This window comes from Xyrauchen texanus, chromosome 25, assembly GCF_025860055.1.
Source record: "Xyrauchen texanus isolate HMW12.3.18 chromosome 25, RBS_HiC_50CHRs, whole genome shotgun sequence".
NCBI lineage: Eukaryota > Metazoa > Chordata > Actinopteri > Cypriniformes > Catostomidae > Xyrauchen > Xyrauchen texanus.
The window spans coordinates 29,781,047-29,802,029 of record NC_068300.1 but is presented as its reverse complement, the minus strand read 5'-3'; the positions used below and the strand labels follow the sequence as shown (position 1 = coordinate 29,802,029).

The following is a 20,983-nucleotide window of genomic DNA, read 5'->3' as shown; positions in this document are numbered from 1 at the left end:
CTGCCAAATTATGATTTATGAGTTTTTAGTATCACAGACAGTGAGAGAGATAGGGGGGTTAGTATTGTATCAGAGTGGATGTGCATTGGTTTTGGATGGGGGTAAACAAGAGTTACTAATTTAAGTTTTTGCACATTTGAATGAATTGAATGTCTTCCCTTTTTCCCCCTAGAATGCTTTGAAGAAGAGGGCTGCCAGGCCAAACAATAAACCTGATAAAAAAGCATCATCTCAGGTAATACACAGTAATTCTAGAATGCACTTGATTGATAACTTTATTTTTCTTTCTTCTACTCTTAATAATATTACAGGCTGTAGCAGATTAATAATGTTTAGCATTGGTAGGGATCATTATATACTTATGTCCCTGGATATATTATGCCTTCAGAGTTCAAAGTCTTTTACTTGAGTTGATTCTCTTTTCACTCCTCCATCATCTATTAAGATATAAGCAGTCCTGAGTTCAATCCTCCATTAGTGTACACTGCCTCTTGTCAGTCAAGCTAGGGAGAACAGAGGGGAGAATAGACATTTTTAGAACCAGGCTCTATTAATTTAAAGCTGTCATTTTGATGATTCTGCTATATTGTTAATGATTTACTAGGCCTTGATCTACATCCTTGTTCAGCTACTACAAAGGATAACATCAAACATCTCTGCGGTCTTTTAGACAAAGTGTATGTGAACCTACAAAGTTCTTCTAATGCTTTACAACTTTGTTGATTATAATAGCTATTTAGTTATGTCATGTCAGTTTAGCCAGGTTGTTGTTGCTTTGAAAACATAGTGAGGACATTATCCTGCCCGAAAGACACTTTAGTCATTGGCCACCAGCAGGTTTAAGGGGCTAGTGTAGAGCCAATATTTCCACCCAAAAACATTTAGAACCATACTAGATTGGGCACTGGCATCATGTTGGAAGAAAAGGGGTACAAGAGCACATTGTTATGGAAAAATTACAATGTTTTGTGGATAACTGTTGTCTGGTGTCTGCAATTGTTAGCTTCCAGAGGACAGTTCCGACCTAAAATGCCAGCTCCATTTCGCCAAGGAGGAGTCAGCCCTCATGTGCAAGAAGCTCACCAAAATGGTGAAAGACAACGAGGCCATGAGGGAGGAACTGGTGAAGTATCGCTCTGTCTACGGTGACGTTGATGCATCTTTGACTGTTGAAGATGTTGCTGACTCTCCTCACACTCGTGAGGCAGAAGTCAAAGTTCACCTAAAACTAGTGGAAGAAGAGGCAAACCTTCTGAGCCGACGAATTGTGGAGCTAGAGGTGGATAACCGTGGGCTTCGTGCCGAAATGGATGATCTGAAGATCCAGGAATCCCCAGGTGGTGTTAGCATCCCAGGAGGAGTTGGAGGTCATCTTCTGCTTTCCTCATCAAATGAGAATGTGATGGAGCTACAGCGCCACCTACAGTTTGTTGAAGAAGAGGCAGAGCTGTTGCGGCGATCGCTGATTGAAATGGAAGAGCAGAACAAGCTCTTGATGAATGAGCTCAATCACTACAAATCCGAGCTTCCTGCTGTCACTGAGATTGAGCCAACCGCAACCATTACGTCACCCACAATCATTTATGGAGCTTCTGAAGATGGAGGATCTGGTCCAAATGAAGCTGTCTATAAAGAATTGCTGGCTACCAGGCTGCAGATTGCAGAGCTGAATGGAAAGGTAAAGAAGCTCCAGTATGAGAATCGAGTACTTCTCTCCAACCTCCAACGGTGTGACTTGGCCTCCAACCAGGGCTCAGAGCGTCCAGCACTTGAGACCGATGCTGAAGCAGGGGACTCGGCTGAGTGCCTCCCCAGCCAAACGCATCATGAGGGGCCTGTTGGGGATGAGCGAATCAATATTTTTGGGGAGAAGAATCAAAAAGTTTCAGGAACAAGACATATTCATACATCTCAGTGCCTCAGCATTAAGGATCTTCTCGCAATCCGTGACCAGGCTCAACTCGTTACCTCAGCCATTCAGCTTCTTACGTCACCCAACTCCACCTGCCTCTCAGCTGATGTCATCTATCACAAAATCACAGCCAATGAGTCTGCAGAACCAGTTCTTTTGGAGAAGATCCAGACACAGGGGTCCACGCTGCCTTTGGTGGAGGCCCTTCATGGGAGACTGGAGTCCCTTCAGGCTCAGCTGCAGGCCCTCAGTGAGAGGGTGGATGCTCTGGGGCAGTCCCCCGAGAGGGAGCATGTGGAAGGGTTGTCCCAGTTGCTCCTGCTTTCCGAGTGTGGGGACCCTGCAGCAAATTGCTCATGCCCTGCAGATGCTCAGGTTGACCAGAACACAGTCCAACAAAAGGTATTAATGGCCTCTTTCAGTCAAATGTTCTGTTGCATTTTTTGCTCTTTCCTTTTTGTTTTAAAGTTTTATTATTTTTTGTTGCTGTGCTTATTAGATCATTGATTAGTTGTATTAACACTGCCCTTACCCTTAGAAAGATTTGCCAAACACTATAACAATGCATGCTTGTAGTTCAATATAAGGCCTCATAATGGATAACAATAAGGCCTCTAATGGAGTTTAATTATCATTATTATGGTAAAAGGTTTGGGTCCAATACCTGTTGTCAGTTGCAAGTTAATTTTAAGGGAGAGTTTACCCAAAAATGAAATTTGTGTCAACATCTACTCCTCATGGCACTCCAACACGTATATTGTTTTCTGTGGAACACAAAAGGAGATGGTAGAATGTCCAAGATAGTTCTATTCCAACAAAAGTTATATGAAACGGAGTCTGTCAAGCTCCAAGAAAGGACACGAAGGCAGGATTTTCAGTGAAAAGTTACCTACATTTGGGCTATAGTATGGCTTTTGTATAACATTAGAAGACTTTGGTGCACATGCGTTGATTAGACAACTTTAAAGGTCCTTTTGAAGCTTGATGTGAGGGTGAGTAGATGGGGACACAAGTTTCATTTTTGGATAAAATATACTTTTAAATGTATACAATCTTTGATTTTGGCTAAGCATGTTATGTGTAGATTCAAATGAGACCAAACAAGCCACAGTGAAAGTTTATGAGTAGATGTATTGGTATAATATTATACATTTTAGACCTGGATATTTCAAATACTTGGCGTTTCAAGGAAATCATAAAAAGCTGATGATGGCTGATCCTACATAGATATTTTTAAAGCAAGGCAACATTGCTTAGCCTCTTAATTTAAAAAGCTAATATCTTAACATTTCATGGTCTTGGTCTTGCCAGGCTATATTTGATTTAAAAGATTGATTGAATACATTGAATACTCAAATATTATGATACAATTAAGGTGTAGTCAAGAAATAATTTATCTAGGCTCCATCAGAGGCCCAACTCTTGAGATCCAATCCAGACTCTCCCTTCCTCCTTCTCTCCTTTTTTCCTCGCTGCATGGGCACCATGACCTCTGGTCACTGCTACATTTCTGTCCTTTTCTTCCACTTTTTATGATTATTTTGTCTCACCATTTCTTGTTTTCTCCTCAAACCAAAGATGATGCTTTCACTCCTCATTGTTTTGTTTCTATTTGCCATTTTGTCCTATACCACAATGACCAAACTGTTTTTCCTGTACATACTTTTCATTGTCTTATGAGATTTTATTTGATTGCTACTTTTATGGGTATCATTTAGCCATTTCCTCCTTTTTTTTTTTTTGATGGTCTGATTTTTCACATCTCACTCACTCCAAATGTCTTATATACCCACACTGCACAACCTATCCTGTTGTATTCATTCATCATATTCCTCTTGATCTTTTCTGTCCTCTGTCATGCTCTTCTTTATTGTTGTCTTTTGTTTTTCTGCATTAACTTGCCCATGCATGCATGCAACAGCCTGACTCTAGAGACCAGCCAGACTGTGAGGTCAAAGTTCACCCGTGCAAGGCAGAGAAGGAGAGCAGCAGCCACAAAGACAGCAACAAAGATGAAGAGCCTGACTTGAAGGAAGCAAACGCTGTTCTGGTAAGGTGCTGTGTGCACAAAAATACTTCAGTTCTGTTATTATCTTATTGTAGTGCATGCAGTGGCTCTGTTCCAAACTCTAAAGAGCTGCCTACCTTGACAGCATTTTAGAGCATCACAAGCTTATTCCCTATGCGCAGGCTGCAAAATTATGCTCCTAAAATATATCTTGTACATACAAAAGCGTTGTTCCAAACCCTAGTGAGCTGACTGCCTACTCAACATTTTTACGCATCACAGAGTTTAATATATCTATATTTTATTCAGTACTGAATTATTGGTAGAAAATAGTTCCATCTCATAATGATAAATATATTCCCTGCAATATTTGATAGGAATCATTAGTTGTCACATTCATTGAGTGAGTATTAACAAAGTTGCTGTCTATGTTGAGTATTTAAAATCAGCCAATTATGAGGCTACATGATAGTTAAGATGCTACCTTAGAAGGTAGCTGCCTATGTAGACAGTACGCATCAAGGCAGCTCACTTAGCTTTGGGAGAGAACTGGTATATAAAAAAAATACTATTTATAATATATACTAATTGAAAAATAATTATATAATACTGTGTTAACACTTAACAAATGATCCCATAAAGGTGTTATTGCTGTTAATGTTTTTGTCTGTAGATGTTACTGGCATTTAAGAAGTTTTTAATATTTTTATTAGTGTTTTACTTTAGAACAGCAATGGATAGTTTTAATGTTTGTCAATTTACAGTATTGCTCTATTACAGTTTCGTCCTCTCTTAATGCTGGCCATTAGAGTCATAGTCAGTCTCTGAATTAATGGTGCTCTCTCTTACACTTTTGATGAGCTTGAATCAGTTAATGGTTTAGTGTTTTAAAATTTCAAAAGCTCAGAAGATAATGTGAAGGCTTATGCTACTGTCACTCAAATCTGAGGTTCATAGGTAGTTTGGAAATTAGGGTTCATGCAACAACAGCAACATTATTTAATGGGAAATTCATAGACCGTGGAGAGTTTTTATGTATTTATAAAAAGACCCATGTACCCATAAAATATAACAAGACCTGTCCACACATGAGCAAATATAGTTCTCACGTCCAGTGTTGTTCAGTTTTTGCCTTATTAGTTCTCTCTCTTCAATTCCAGAAAATGAATGAAACATCCAGCCATGTTTACTTAAAACTATTTAATGGTCAACATTTAACTAGCTGGCAAATGTGTTTTTTGTTTTTTTGTTTTAGAAAGAGAAAGGGATTACTGAGATCTTGTGATCATCAACTCTGGTCCCATGCTTTAAATTATAGGAAGGGCCTGTTTGTTTTTGGTTTGAAATCTATTAGTGTCGGGTTCAATGTCTCTAACTTGCAAAAATGGACAAATATAGACTCTATTTTCTGCATTGATGACTGATTCCAAGCTAATTGAAAGCTGTTGACTGTGATATTAGCCTCCGTTATTATTTAGTATTGTAGTGCTGAAACATTTGGACATTTACAAAGCTTTTTTGACAGCAAGTTTTGCCAGGGGGACATTTTATTGTCCCTGTTATTTACCTGTCATCAGTGACCACTAATCTCTCTCTCTCTCTCTTTCTCCCTCTATCTCTCTCTCTCTCCCCTCTCTTCTCTCTTGTCTTTATCTTCTGCAGCTGTCAGAGCAGGTTGGTGAGCTGCTCGCTCTGTTGTCAGAAGCGAGAGAGAAAGCTCAGGGAGCACAGGAAGCACTGTCACAGGAGAGACATGCACACCACATTGACACGCATAAACTCTCTCAGGTGCCAGACACATGCATACACAAGCTGTTGTAATATAGATCTTCCACATCACATATGATACTACAGTGGTTCTCAACTGACTTTACTTAATCACCCACATTTTAGACATTAAGTGGTGAGGCAACACTGTACCAAAATGTAATTTATTTTTATCTATCCTATTTTTATTCATGGCTTTCAAGGTTAAGGGCTGTCACACAACCTGCCCAAGTTGACAAAACCTTCTATTAGAAGACAGATGACTTTTCAGCAGAATGCATTAGAGTTTGATTGGATGCATGGTTTTGATATCAATAACAAAACATGTGGGAAGCGTTTTCTTCTCGCTTTAAAAAGATGATAAGCCTGTTTATTTTGTTGTCCTTACTATACACGATTATATGGTTAGATCCGTTTGATTATTTATTTATTTTTTTTAAATCCCATTTCCCAAACCCATTTTATTGTTGCAATGCCCAACTCACACATTGAGAATCACTGGTCAACTAATTTCAGACACTAAATACACTAGTATATAGATAGGAGGCAACCATGATTGTGCGAAGTAGGGTGTGTTCTGGGATCAGCCTAGCTTTGTTGGTCCTATCCCAAATCCCAAAAATGACCATGAACTACCTTTATTATCAGAGATAAATAAAAGTTTGATAACTATGTTGTTTAGGCTCTAAAATCCCCAAGATAAAACATAATCTAAAATCTGATTGCTTAGGAATTTTGTTCCAGGACCAACAAGGATGTTGATGCAAGAACATGTATACTTGGCAAAAATTACAGTAAAGCATAGTTATAGTATACTAACCAGATAAACTGTACACTATAATCACAAAAAAATGTAAACATGACTTACTGCACAGGTGCTTCGCAAATCTCCACAAAAATCGTAGTATCATCTTTCACACATTTTCCCTGTAACAAATACAATAATACAGTGCTTGCCAATAAAACAACAGAAATACAGTAGGTATTGACTCTTCCTGCTTCCAGGCATCTCGCTTGTTAAATACCTTGTAATAACCTCTCTATCACTCTCTCCCTCTCTCTCTCTCTCTGCTCTTTCTCTTTCTTTCTCTGTAGTTTCATGAAGAGCATCAGAAGGCCCTCCTCCGTCGAGACTTCCAGCTGCAGAGTCTGAGTCTACAGACGCGTATACAACAGAAGCTGTGGAGTCAGGAGAGGAACCTGCTGGTACAGGAGTCACAGCAGCTCAAAGAGAGTCTGCTGCTCATCAGCCTCAAACTGCGCTGGCTCCTGAAACAGTGGAGAATCGGCAAGAAACTAGACATAGAGGGCAAAGATATACTGGAGGTATGGAGTCATTTGTAACAAACAACTGGGGACTCTGTGAGGTAGAATGATCCTTTAGCCCAGTGGTAATCATATGGTGTGGAGAGACCCAGAATAGGTCACAGTTCTGTTCTGATATTGTCGAGAACAGCAGGGAGGGTTAAAAAGCAATGCTAAATGCAAATAATGTAAAATAACTAACAATACAATTGTGCACAGTTCAGATAGCAAATTAAATAGCTTATCAATGTTTAAAAGGTATGAAAATGCTATCTGTATTTTTTAATGTTGACGTCAAAGGCTGTGTCATATTATTTTGTTGCAAGTTCATCTGTAACTTTTTAGAGGTTAGCCAAAAATGCAGATTCCAAAATGAACAGATAATGTGACGAGCCACCATGTTGTACTGATAATTTTATATATTGCTGGGCCTATGCAGCTCATAGTAATTTTAATTAATAGGAATAAATTAATACATGTTTTACAGACATTCACATCTATTATAGTCCTCCAACTTATGTACGTCAATTGATGTCCAATGTAAATCTGGGTCCTGAAATAAAATTAGTTTAGAACCACAGTTTTAGCCTATTATGAAAGTATAGGCATTATAGGTACTATTATGAAAATATAGGCATTTACAATATGTTCCTCTAGGTAAACAGTGTCAAGGATCTCCGTATTTTGCTTGAGGAAGATGGACTTTCTTCTCACTATGTAGACAACAAGATGTCGGCTGCTGAGGAGCAAACACTCAACCCTTCACCCAAAGAGCACACCATCACAGAGAAAAGCTGCACACAGGTTTGCTAAACCATATTTCTTCAGTAGGAAAGTAATTTGAGGTAGATCAAGCCTTCACAGCTACATATCCTGTTGCCCCCTCAGCAGCCTAGCTGTTTTGGCAGTACTCTGTCGGACCTGAAGGTGGCGTTACAAGATCTTAGCACCGAGCTGCGCGAGGAGCAACAAAGTTCTCAAGAGCTAACGCAGCAGTTTGCCCGTGCTAAAGCATCATGGGAAGTTGAGCGGATTGAACTCAAGAGCATCATCATTCAGGTAAAATGCTGTGTCCTATCAGGAAGGTCTATATAGATAAGTGGCTACATAAGGTTGACATCTTAAACAGTTAAGGCAAATGTTGGCTTATTTTGCTGAGTTAGTATTTGTACAGTATTTAAAGACTTTAACATCCTCATTTGACTCAAGCAGGCATGAGTATGTAATGCCTGCAAATAGGCTGTATCCTACCCTGCAGCTTAAAACGTGAAGATCAATTTATTATAAAAGCTTTTAGTGACTTTTTAATCAATATGTTCCTCTAGCCAACAGTTACTGGCATGTTTAAATCAATTCTACAGTATGTCAACAGGAACATACCCTGGTTTTACAGTGTCAATAAATGTGCAATGGACAATTGTTAAAAACTTATCTCAGCTGGAGTTTCCCATAGTGATTTGAAATAAAAATGAATTTGGAGGGAGATTTTATGGTATAATGAGACCAAAACTGAACTTTTTGGCATCAAAGAGAAGAGCTGAATGTTTAGTGCAGGGGTTCTCAACAGGGGCGATACCATCCCCCAGGGATGCCAGGGGGCGCTGAGAGCAAATTAGTAGAGAGGGTGGCGTTAGGTTACAAATGGGGGGCGATTATCAGTCATAATAATCAAATCTATCATCAAGTTTCTCTTTGCATTAAAATGTTTATCTAGACTTGAAGTATATCGGTTGGTTCTCAATTATACGGGTTGGAACGCATTTGTACCGCTGTTCATCTGATTTTGAAGTGTAGAGACGCATCTGCACGGTCTAGTCTAGTGATGCAGGCATCTGGGGTAAGGGAATGAAGTAGGGGGGCATTCATCAAAAGAGGATGAGAACCACTGGTTTAGCGCAAACATAGGACAAAACATCACTCTGAGAACACCATTCCTAAAGTGGAGCTCAATGATGGCACCATTGTGTTTTAGAGATTGTTAGCATTGTATGGGGCTAAATACTGTAAAAATCAACCTGTGGGAAAGTATGTTGCAATCTGATGATCAAATCACTGGGATTTGGAGAACAAGTAAGGAAAGACCAGAAAAATAACAACAGTGGTGTAGCTTAACACACTCAAAGGTGCATGTCCTGAAATGAGCCAATCAAAGATTTCAAACCTCAATCTAATTGTGAATCTATGAAATTATATAAAAATAGCTAATAAATAAAAATATTTTAGCTAATAAGCATTTTTTTAAAGAAGAAATATTTTAATGTCAAAATGTTTAATACTGAATTATACTGTACATACTACATACACAAAAAGTGACAGTATTTGCTGTCAAATATAGTCTTATCAAATATTAACTGTAATGGAATAATTAGGGGAAGAATTACGGATGTAAACCTTCGTTTTAATGTTTGTATTTTTTATAGCCTTTAAAATTATAGTCAATGAGTATGAAAAATTGCTGTTAAATGCATTGGGGCCTGAAACGCAATAAAATCTGAAAGAGTCCACAGAGGTGAACAATTTTATAAGTCTTTACACTGTAGATGTAAAGTAATTACTTTAGCATTGATCTCAAAGCACAATGAGCAATTTTAACACCTACACTTCATGACTGAAGTCATTGATTTAACATGTGCGAGCCTCTTGCGTACTTAATTCTAAAAACCTAGTTTCCCTAAAATTTCCCTAGTTATTGTCAGATAAGCTTGCAATCATTTTATCTGTGAGGCAGGCAGAAAAGATGCTGGATGGCAGCTGCAATTTAGTTTTTTTGCTAACATTTAATCACTTGTTAGTGAGACATGTACCAGTAGTCTGAAAAGAGAGCTGTGTGAGCCATCTGCAGTGTGTCAGCAGCAATGTGGTGGTATCATGGGGGGTGAGAGGGCATTTGTATGTGTGCTTACAGCCTTGTTGCTGGGCGTGATGGTGAAAGATAAGTTTAATATCTCTACTCTGAGACACATTCCTGCAGTCTTTTTAATAAGTAAACTTAATTAATGAACTAGGGGAGGAATAGGAATAAGTCAAACTTGTGCCAAATCAAATATATATATATATGCAGACTATCACAAAGTGGATCCAGCACCTATGCGGGACAAACGCTAGGAATGAGAGAGAGGGGAGGAATAGGACAGATTGAATAAATATATTGAAAATAGAAACTTTTTGTCTTTTCACAAGGCTGTCTGTATATTTGGGCTCGGCATAACTACCAAAATCTTAATTGTCCATGCAGACTCCGTTATCCGATGCTGATGACCTCAAAATACAAATAATTTCCCACTGTACCTTTAAATCAGATATGTTTACACTGTAGATGTCTTAAACAGTGCATAGAGAGACAGGGCATGCATAATTATTTAGATTAGTTGAAATAATCTCACTCTCCTTGCTTCCTTGTTATAGAAGTAACAGCAGTAAAAACAGTCTACCTTCCAAAAAAGTACACATGCATACAGATAGATTGATAGCACCTAAAGCAATACTCCTATGAGCACCTAATGGCACTAGACTGCCGCTTTCACCATTACTGGTGACTGCAACTCCTCTAATCTGCACTTTCTTTGTTTTCTGTGGTGACTGTGGTGCAGAGAAGGAACCAAGTTATAAAGAGAGGAATGGGAGATGATACCTAACACCTAAGTTTGAGCTGTGACCTCTGTGGCACTAATGAAACCTGCCACAGAAAACTGATTTATCACTATTAATAAGACAGCTTATTTACACCAGAAGGAGAACTTAATGCTGTTACTATATTACTATTTAGTCTTTTCTTGATGCTGTACTGTATCACCTTTTATTCATTCATAAACCACATCAACATTCTGAAAGGAATAAAAACATTTGGGGAGCATTTTTGTGCCAGTCTGCTTGGCACAGCTGGTAACATCACCCTCCCTAGTATGAAGGTGCCTGTTTGGCAGATTGGCAATGTGTTACAAGCCACTTTCCCATAATCATTAGGGTTTATGAGGAGGTTTTTGGAATAAATATCTTTCACAATTTTTAATAAACCACATCAACCCATTAAACTCGTCGTGCCATCCAAATCAAAACACATTAGGCATTATCACCGTGAGAAGCTAGTCACATGATTGTCTGAGTTCCCCGCAGACTGTTTTAATAACCTGATTCGCGTAAGCTCATGAAATTTTGGATTTGTGAAGATTTGCAGCTCCAATTGACAGAGCAGAAGAAAGTCAAATGAGGATGGGGGATGAGAGTAGGCTATTTTAATACTTATTGGACTGGAAACATAATCCAAAGTGTAAAGTTAAAATGAAATTTCCATGCCCTTTCCCAACTTATTAAATTACGAGTTATAAAACTCTAAATTTCGACACTAGTTTTCACAATTTATTTTGACTTGAGCAATTTTCAAAACCATTGTAAAGAAAAGCCAATATGAGCACTCTCCTATATATACCACATATCAGTTGAATTCTATATTAATGTGCCAAGTTACACATTGCTTGGCTAGCAGCGTACAGTTAGACTAATAAACTATATTACTTTTAGAATTGTTTATTCTGATATTTCTTAATAACAAATGTTAAAAAAATTTTTAACGTTGTTGTCTTAAGCATATTGTCTTAAGCAATTGGCCACATGAAGTGGTATGTTACATGACTTTACCACAGACAAGTGGCTTTTTATTCAGTCTGCTTTACAACGTGCTTAATAATTATTTTTTGTGTGTGTTTTTTTTATTCTATTAAGTGTGTTCCTAATTGCACTTGTGAAATTCTCTTATCAGCTGGAGGGAAAAGTGGGGAAATCTTCTGTGACTGAGGGTGAAAAGGAATCTCCAGATCTCAAGGGGGCGCTGAAAAAGGAGCGAGAGGATCATCAACACCTGCTAGCGGACTCTTACGCTGCCGTGATGGACCTCACCAAACAGCTGCAGATTAGTGAGAGGAACCGGAGTCGAGAGAGACTAGAGCTGCTGGAGCACTTCAAACAGGAAAGAAGCCAATGGGAACAGCATTTAAGAGATGCCCAGAGCAAAAGCACACAGGTGAGAAGTTTAGCAAATGTTCACATTGCTCTTTCTGTGCAATGAACCCTTACAGTAACCAGTTGTTTCAAAGCTCCTTAAAAGTACCAAAAAATTAGTCCATGCGACTTGTGCACTATATTCCAAGTCTTGTAAAGCCCTATGATAGCTTTGTGTAAGGAACAGATGAGATTTAAGTCATTATTCACTGATCTTCTACCCCTCCTCATGTTGTTCTCAAATATAATTTGCACATCTTAAATATGGCTTGTCACAATTAGTCATGAGATACAGAAACAGTGACGTTTTGGTGTCAATGATATCAAAACTGACTTAATGCACGATGTTTGAATATGTTCAGTCAAGTTTCAAGTGCTTTAAAAGGAAACCATATTTACTGCTATATATACCTTTTTATCTAGGCCCTTTTAATCTGTTGTTTTATTTGGGTTGGTGAGGATGTGTAACCATGACAGATTATTGTGTCTTCTACATATATTTTACCCTCACACTTCCTCAACTGGCTCAGTGCTCCCTCCACATAATGGCCGGATATGACAGCTTTGAACACTTCCATAGCACAGAGTACCTGCAGACATACTCACTATGTTGTATGTTGCATAATTTATCTAGAAACACTTGTTTTGAAAATGTTTTGCTGCTCACAATGTTTTGTGTTTAAATTGGAACGCACCCTGAGACAGTGTAGTCAGTGTGTCTGCACTAACCACACTGTATGTATTGAGACTGGAAAAGAAATGAGACTATAGTTGTAGTCTCTCCTCTCTTCTTTGTGACAATAAAGCTTAATGCTTTAATTTCTTAGTTTCATATACTATCCTAAATTAAAAAGTCTGATACTATGCCTCATTGAGAGGTACTGGGTCATTTAAGTGTCTGTGATGAGCCGTACCATTATCATTTCCCCTTCAGAGAAAATTAGCTACATTGAATGACCTCATTTCCTAAATAGAAAATAAGCTGACTCAGTAATACCACATGAATTAATGTGAGTACTGTGGAGGGGGGATGACCAAAGCATACCACTCTGTAAAACTTCACTAAAATAGCTCATTTCCTTTTTAGGCTCTTTACGATAAAACCTCAGAGAAGGAAACATCAGCGGATACAGCCACCAACAGCTTTGCCTTACAAAGGTAAAATTACATACATGAGGTGTAAATCGCATCCCCTTGTCATCAGATTTTGTATTGTTTTATGATAATCGCCATTCTTTCTTTACAGGACAAAGTCTGTTTCCGCCCTCTCTGAATTTAAGAGTCTGCTGGACACCAGTCTCTTCCTTCTTGGACACAATGTCAACGGTGTACAAGATGGAAATGTTGGGCAGCACCAATCCACCGTCCATTTGTCCCTGCTGGCTCGCACTGATCTGAGTGACCTTAACAAGAAGAATTGGAAGTACCTTACCAGCGATTATGCCATATTTGAGAAGGGCGACCAATTTAAGACATGGGACTGCCCGAGAACCAACTCCAACAGCAGCTTCCCAGGACTGGAGCTGAGCAAGGAGTACATCCAAAGAAGCTACACCGCTCCAGATAAGACAGGCATTCGCATCTATTATAGTCCTCCAACAGTGAGAAGAATGGAGAGGAGGCCAGTCAAGGAAAAGGCTCAGCAGGAGCCCCAGCATGGATTTGCATCAAGGGACATAGACATGATGGATCCATCAGGTCAAACCTCTGAATCAGCACCCTTATCAACCACTTCCGCATCATCTTATGAGCAATGGTTGAGTTCACTTTCACAGGAGCATAGAGACCTACTTGAGGGACAAACAGGAGGTTCTGCTCCATTCCATGGACTGGAGATTTCAGGCAACCTTAGTGATGACATGAAGGAGATGACCAACTGCGTGCGACAGGCCATTCGCTCCAGTTCCCAGGAGAGGAAGTGCAGTAAAGATACTGGGAGCCAAACTGTGGGTGTTTCTAGTACAGGAACGCAAACAGCACAGTTTGTCAGCATTGGCCTACAAACGGATGGCCCTGTTTCAACAGCTAGAGGCATTCAAGGGAAAGTGTGGTCTCCTCGTCCATCCACCTCACTTGCATCATCACGGTCCCGACAAATCTCATCATCGCTGGAGAAAGTCCACAGTCGCATAGATAGACCCTGTTGCTCACCCAAATATGGCTCACCCAAGCTTACCCGTAGGATCTCTACCTCCTCCTCTAAACTTGAGACCTCCTCCACATCCTCAAAGGAACGCAGTGTCTGGAATCTTCAAAACCGCAGTGGATCACAGAATGGTTCTGCATGGGCACGTTCCACCACCACTCGTGACAGTCCAGTGCTTAGCGGCCTCAACGATGGCTTGTCCAGTCTTTTCAGTGTGGTGGAACACTCCGGAAGTGTTGAATCACTATGGAAAGCAGATCCGTGTCCAGGAAGACAAGCCGCTGGGAAACCCTCCTGTCCTAGCTTTGGAATTGGTTTGGGAGAAGCTGCAGCTCAGAGGAATGGAATGGTCCAGGAGTTTTTCCGCAACGTTTGTGGCAGGACAGCACCAGTGGGCACCATGGACGAACCAAAACTTGAAAGCCTCCCTGGATCCTTGATTGGAACAGACAACATTACGAAGATCGTCAATAAGAGGTTTATGAAAACACAAAGAGACGAGTTGGTAGCCACAGGAAAGGACACAATGAGCATAAGCTCTAGTACCCTGGAGGTGAGACATTGGTTGATTGTGTTTAATCAAAAACAACTGATTGAGTTATTAGGTGTGTTCGACTTCATGCAATGCTGCTCAGACTGATCAGCGTCTTAAAGCAGTGAATGTCAGTCAGAAATGATGTCTGACTTTAGACTGTGCCACCGCAGCATTACCGTGACATATGCCATCAAAGTACTGCGAGAGCGATTCAAGACCAGCTGGCTGGCTCAGCCAGGGCAGTTGCTCCAGAACGGCTGCACAAACTCTGATGATGACACCGCTTATATGCGATTAGCCAGACACACCGATAACAGCGGTGACGTGTTTCATGAGTTTGCAATGGCATAGTACACATTATACTCTTACAACGTCTGCTATGTCAGACTATTGCAGAAATAGTAGGAGTAGTATGGTAGTGTGCCGTTACCAAGGTGTTTATTCTTACACCTTCTGTTCTGCTAAACTCTCACAAATCTGTGTTCTAATAGCAGTACATCACGTTTATATAATGTTATAATGTTTATTCAATGATTAAAAGTGATTACAAATACTGACACTTTTACAAATTACTGAGGCTTTTCCTGTACACATAGCAGGCACTGAATTAAGCAGCATATAACCCAGGGGGTACTCAATTGGCAGACTTTGGTCCAGATTCGGACCTAAGAACAACTCAATCCAGACAAGATCTAAATCTTTGTGTTATTATTGTCCGGACCTTTGCTGGAAAGTAAATGTCAAGACTGCACCTCTTGGAACTTAAATTGAATAACCCTGATATAATCTTTTCAAATTGTTTATGCATAATTCATAATGTTTCTGGTTATATGTAAAATTCAAACCTCTGTAATCTGAATTCAACTTTGTCAGCTATAAAGAAAGCAAACATTATGCAATCTTCCATGACTGATGTACGTTCAGCACACAGGAAATGCAAAGTGTCTGGCTTGACAGCTCTCTTTAATTTCTCCCCCGACAGCAACCGGCAACACACCTACTTACTTGCTCCAAAAAGGGTGGCAGAAGTGGTTGTGAAAGTGGTTGTGAAAGCAATCATAATGAATACTTTTACCTGTTGGATCATGAAATAGAAGAAAATCCCATTGTCTTACTTTGAAGGAGGGGTTAAGCCATATCAAGGGAGCAGAATATTAGAGAATACATAACATAATTTGAAGGTGTTATGAAGGGTGGCTGCCCACTTTCTCTATATTTTTAGATATTAATTTAAATATTTTTTTCCTTTTCAGGATTCCTTTTGTGACTGTACCTCACAAACCCTCACTACCTGTTTTGCCCGTCACTCCCGTGCTACCACGCGGCACACCAATGGTCAGTGTAGGCACCGTCTGCAAGAGACATCAATCACGACTGAAGAACGATTTGATACCAGTAATGAGTGATGGGGATGGCTTCTGTTGATGCTTCCCAACAAGTATACAGCAAAAAACTCTTAACACTCCCAAAACACTCAGCCTTGCACATTGCCACACAAACAAACTGCCACATACGCCAATACACAGACACACCTCAAACCAAACACATACATATTACTTCACACCTGTCAAAATCCACAAAACTTTTTTCAGAACAAGACCTCAGTCTAACCAGCACACTTTAATGCCAAGGAAGGGGAGGGAGCATTGACCTCCCCTTTTGGTCCACCATTCCACTCTCAACCAGCCCGATTCTCTTTGTTATTCCATAATTCCAGAGTAAGCCAGCCAGACCTGCCTTTGAAGTCCACTATCCCATTCCACAGTCAACCAGCCAGACCTCTCCTTAAACTCTGCCATTCCACTGTTCTTCATCCAGCCAACAGGACAGCTAACTTTATTTTACCATTTCAATCAACTTGAGACAACTTGACAAACCCAAGATATCACTAGGGATAACATTTCAGTAGATATAAAGGGAAATGCAGCTGAAAGATCCTCAACATGGCTTTCAGTAAAAGGAAAGGTTACATCACAACTGCCCAACAACCCATATACCTGCCCTCTGATAGCTGTAAAATTGTTCTGTCACCAGCCCTTGAGGGGTTCAACAAGTTCACTATAAAACTCAGCATTTCAAACATCTAAATTAGACTGCCGTTGCTTTAGATAGTCTAGAAAAAGTTTATTCTTTGGAAGTGTTATCATCTAAACCCAATGTGGTCTGAATTTTTTCTTTCCCAAACTGTCCATTTTCATTCCACTGACAATCATCAATCATTGAAGCCTCTTTCAACCAATGTACAAACTAACTGGGACAACTGTCAATTTCAAACAAGCCAGATACGAAACTTTGAATCCACTCCTGGACCCGATCATATGATTGATTATATTGCATTCGGAATCTGTCCTTTTTTAAAGACTTTGTATGCTGTCTGAAAATGTCTACGGAGAGAATGTTGGTAGTAGGGATTTGCACGGATAGTCGTTATTCAGTTAACTGTTTGATGCGCCTGTATTCGAATACCAAAATTACTATTTGGATATTCTAAGTGCACTAGAGGTATTCAATACAATCCAAGCCTGACGATACCCAACAAAGCATCAGGTTTTGGGCCAGGTTTGGGTTCGTTTTTCAAGTACAGGGTGAGTTTTGACTCTTTGACCGCTGCGCCCATTGTTTTTTGGCAAAGTTTTAGTGCTTGATAAACCAATGTTTTTTTCCTTTTTGCTCTGGTGTGCAGACATTAATTCCACATGTTAAATGTTATACCATTTAAAAATCAGAGCATCCTGAATTGGCTAACAAACCATAACTTCATGCACATAACAATACTAGCGTTTGCCCGGGCAGAGCACATATCAGGTTTGGTCTTAAATTACATATATTCCATTGGTTAAGAAAAGTATGCTGCAGGTAGTGACAGTTTGATTATTTTTGTTTTACTTTATTGTGAAGGATGTTTATCATTTTAAGATCTATGTATTGTGCTATTTAAGGTCATAGCCCATTGTGGACTTTATACCCTACTATTTTGAGTAGTGTTTGATGCATATCCATTGCAATAAATGTAACTCCCAAGTCCGACTCCCAACAAATAGCCGAATAACCATTTGTGAATCTTTGTGGTAAACTGAATTTTACAAACGGTAACCGTGCAAATCCTTAATTGGTAGCTGTAGAGTAGGAAGATCAGTTGTTTTGTTTGCTTTGGTACTTTGTACTATAAGTGTGTGAACATTAGAACATTAACACATCTCCATTCCCTGACTAGGATATCCACATGAATTTTAAAGTTTAAAGTACATTTCTGTAATTGTCCCCCTCTTCTATAGAAGACATTTTGCTAGGTCTATCTTTCTATCTAGGTTTACCTCTCCATTCTCTGCCATCATGTTGATATAATCCTAATAGACCTTAGTCAGGGTAAATGCCTTATTTGACATGATGAATAAGAGGCTGTAAGTGATATGTTTAAAATGATGTACACTCTCTGGACAGGCTTAGAGAAAAAGCTGCTTTGAATGGTGCTGGGCACACATTCATGAATGCCTCCATGTTGAGATCATTATGCTGTCTAACCTGACTAAGGTCTATAATCCTATTTTGACTTCTTTCTAGGCCCCATTAAAGCCTCATACTTAGTGACAAAATACAAATTACTCAGATATCAGATACATAAACAGAGATATGTTTAAGACTGAAACATTGAATTGAAATTGGCCATAGTGATATTTTGAGATTAGTGAGATTTATTCAGATAATCCAAAAATATCATCCATATTCTGACCGTTTGTTCATGTAGCCATGCAGTTATTGTAATACAAGCGTGTGCCTCCCTCTAGCTGCCCCTACATCAGAGTCGATTCTCGGCGAGTATGTTTGGTAAAGTGTTTTCTGCAAACTTCAGTTGGAGTGGTGCTGCAAAAACTAAAGTTTAGTACTTTTTAAGTGCATTTTTGGGCTTTGATGACATACATTAGAGAAAACATATTTGTATGCATCTCTCAAGCTATAAGGACATGATGGCTCAGCTCTTTCATAAGGCATTAGGGGATATTCAGAATATGATCACTTTTTCCAGTTGTTCAACATTTGGCCTTGTCAAAAAGAAAAAGAAATAATAATATCCCAGTGGCTCCTCTTTATCCATCAAAGCCTCGCCATACATCCCACAGCTACCTCTTAACTTAGAACTGTATCTTACTAAGCCCATTTATGTTTCATATTGAAGGTCACTAGAGTGCCTTTTGTTATTAAAGCAACAGGATATCTGTTAGGAGTAAGTCTTTGAGGAACTGCCTATTGACCGCAATGAAATAACAGATACTATTAGCTACTGAATCCGTCCATTTCTTAGTAATACAAAATATTAGGCAAAGTCTGTTTTTGAAAAATGTATTGAAGTGGAAATCCAGTCTGTGTACATTATATTTGATTATGGATGCCAAAATTCATTTTAGGGCACATACTTTTAGTATTGATCACCCATGAATTGTGAGTAAGATCTGACATTAATATGATCAGTCCTACCTTTCTTTATAAGACATTTTCATCCTATTTCAATGTTCCATGATTTAAGTCTGACATTGTAGTTTTGCTCACAGTACAAATGAGACAAAAGATGTACCTTTCCTTAAAGTGTCCCTTAACCGGCCAGACATCGTGTTCATGTTTCTAAGCTTGGTCAGATGACCTCTAATTTACTCAGACGGGGAATTTTCATAGCTCAGGAGGCAAACTCTGAGCGCTCCCAACCAAAGTCTATTTCAAACCCCAATGATGGGTTGAGAAAGGAAAATATTAATGCACCCCAAATTTACGAGAAGAATGTACAGTATATAATGACAATTGGACACTTCTAGAGCAAATATTAAACCATTAACAGCTGTTTTACTCCTCCTGTTGTCTTAAAAAACTGCACTGCCCTTTTGTCCTTCGGGTCATTTTTGACCTATAATGAAATCAAAATGCTAATTATTCAATATATATATATATTGAATATTTGTGGAGTAACATAATTAAAAAAAATACTTTTAGCATTTTATAAATATATAAAATATATTACAACAATTTCTTATTTATTTTGCTTGTAGAAAATCAACAGTGTACATTTTAAAGTTAAAATTTTAGTGCATGTCTATTTCACAAATTAATCTGTAATGCCTTTGCCAGCAGTCAAAATGGGCCCACTTTGAATGTCCATTGTAACAAATCCATTTCTTTTCACTAATGTTAAACATATTGTTGCAGCGTTACAGTTAGTAATTTATTATTCCTAACATATAAACTGTTCGATACTGTAACAAAGTTGACATTTTTTTTTTATATTTTGGGGTCAAATGTTATTTATAGTTGTACAAAAAATTATTTCAATCTGTATAACATTCAGAAAGTGTGAAAGTGAAAGGTGTCTTGGTTCTTCCCATTCTGGTCAGAACTTACAATGGAAGGAAAATTTAGGTTGAATTGTTATTTTCATAAACAATTTTATATATATATATATATATATATATATATATATATATATATATATATATATATATATATATATATATATATATATATATATATATATATATATATATATATATATATATATATAATTTTTAAAAAATTTTTTTTTTAATGGCCTTTACAAAGTTACAACATTTGGTGCAGTTTTTATAAGATACTGTATTCTTTACCTGTTCTGGGTCAAAAATTACCCTAATGGGGCTTTTCAACTGCACGGTACAACTACGACTCTGCGTGCTTTTTGGGGGTTTTCCACTGTGGATAGTACCTGGGTCCTGGTTTAGTATCACCTTGATCGAGGTTCCAAGCGGTCGAGCCAATACTAAATGTGAAATGTAAAATCACCATGCAACAACTGCTTTATGCAGCACAATGAGCTAGTAGCTAACAGCTAGTGGTTGTATTATTGTTAATTGCTTTGTGTGCGTTTAAGATGAATTTCACAGCAGTAGAGGCGGCACAACTATGACGATCAGCCTATAATCCCACCCACGTTGAGGCGGCACTAAACAGCAGTGGAAAAGAAAGCTCAGTAAAGTAAAGCGAGTAGAGTCGAGTCAAATCATAACGTGCAATGGAAAAGTGCCATAAGACAATAGGTGGGTTAAAGGTCATGTTGTTGGTGGTTTAAAAATAATGAGATGTTTTCATGGGAGCAGCTCTCTGATTGGGCTTCCCATTCACCATATTGATCTTCATTACACTCATGTCATCATATCACCCTGTTCTAATGCCTAGCAATATATAAAACTCCTTGTCGCTTATTGTTGTTAATACTGTTTGCTAAATTATTATAAAGAGAATGTGTGTAATGTATATTTCTTTTCTTCTTCTTTTTTTGTCTCCATTTGGAATCTT

General features: G+C 38.6%; 1 protein-coding gene across 1 annotated transcript in view; it reads left to right on the top strand.

Moving 5' to 3' along the window:
• The window catches only part of LOC127619104 (protein SOGA1-like), a 68,168-nt gene extending 48,102 nt beyond the window's left edge, over positions 1-20,066 (top strand). Inside the window, exons 4-14 of the mRNA XM_052091860.1 lie at positions 173-235; positions 1,004-2,314; positions 3,834-3,962; positions 5,583-5,708; positions 6,783-7,013; positions 7,650-7,796; positions 7,881-8,051; positions 11,749-12,009; positions 13,075-13,145; positions 13,234-14,686; positions 15,922-20,066. Of these exons, the coding sequence (XP_051947820.1) occupies positions 173-235; positions 1,004-2,314; positions 3,834-3,962; positions 5,583-5,708; positions 6,783-7,013; positions 7,650-7,796; positions 7,881-8,051; positions 11,749-12,009; positions 13,075-13,145; positions 13,234-14,686; positions 15,922-16,074 (4,116 nt within the window). The 3' untranslated portion in view covers positions 16,075-20,066. The remainder of the gene's footprint in view (positions 1-172; positions 236-1,003; positions 2,315-3,833; positions 3,963-5,582; positions 5,709-6,782; positions 7,014-7,649; positions 7,797-7,880; positions 8,052-11,748; positions 12,010-13,074; positions 13,146-13,233; positions 14,687-15,921) is intronic.
• Positions 20,067-20,983: the final 917 nt, after the last annotated feature.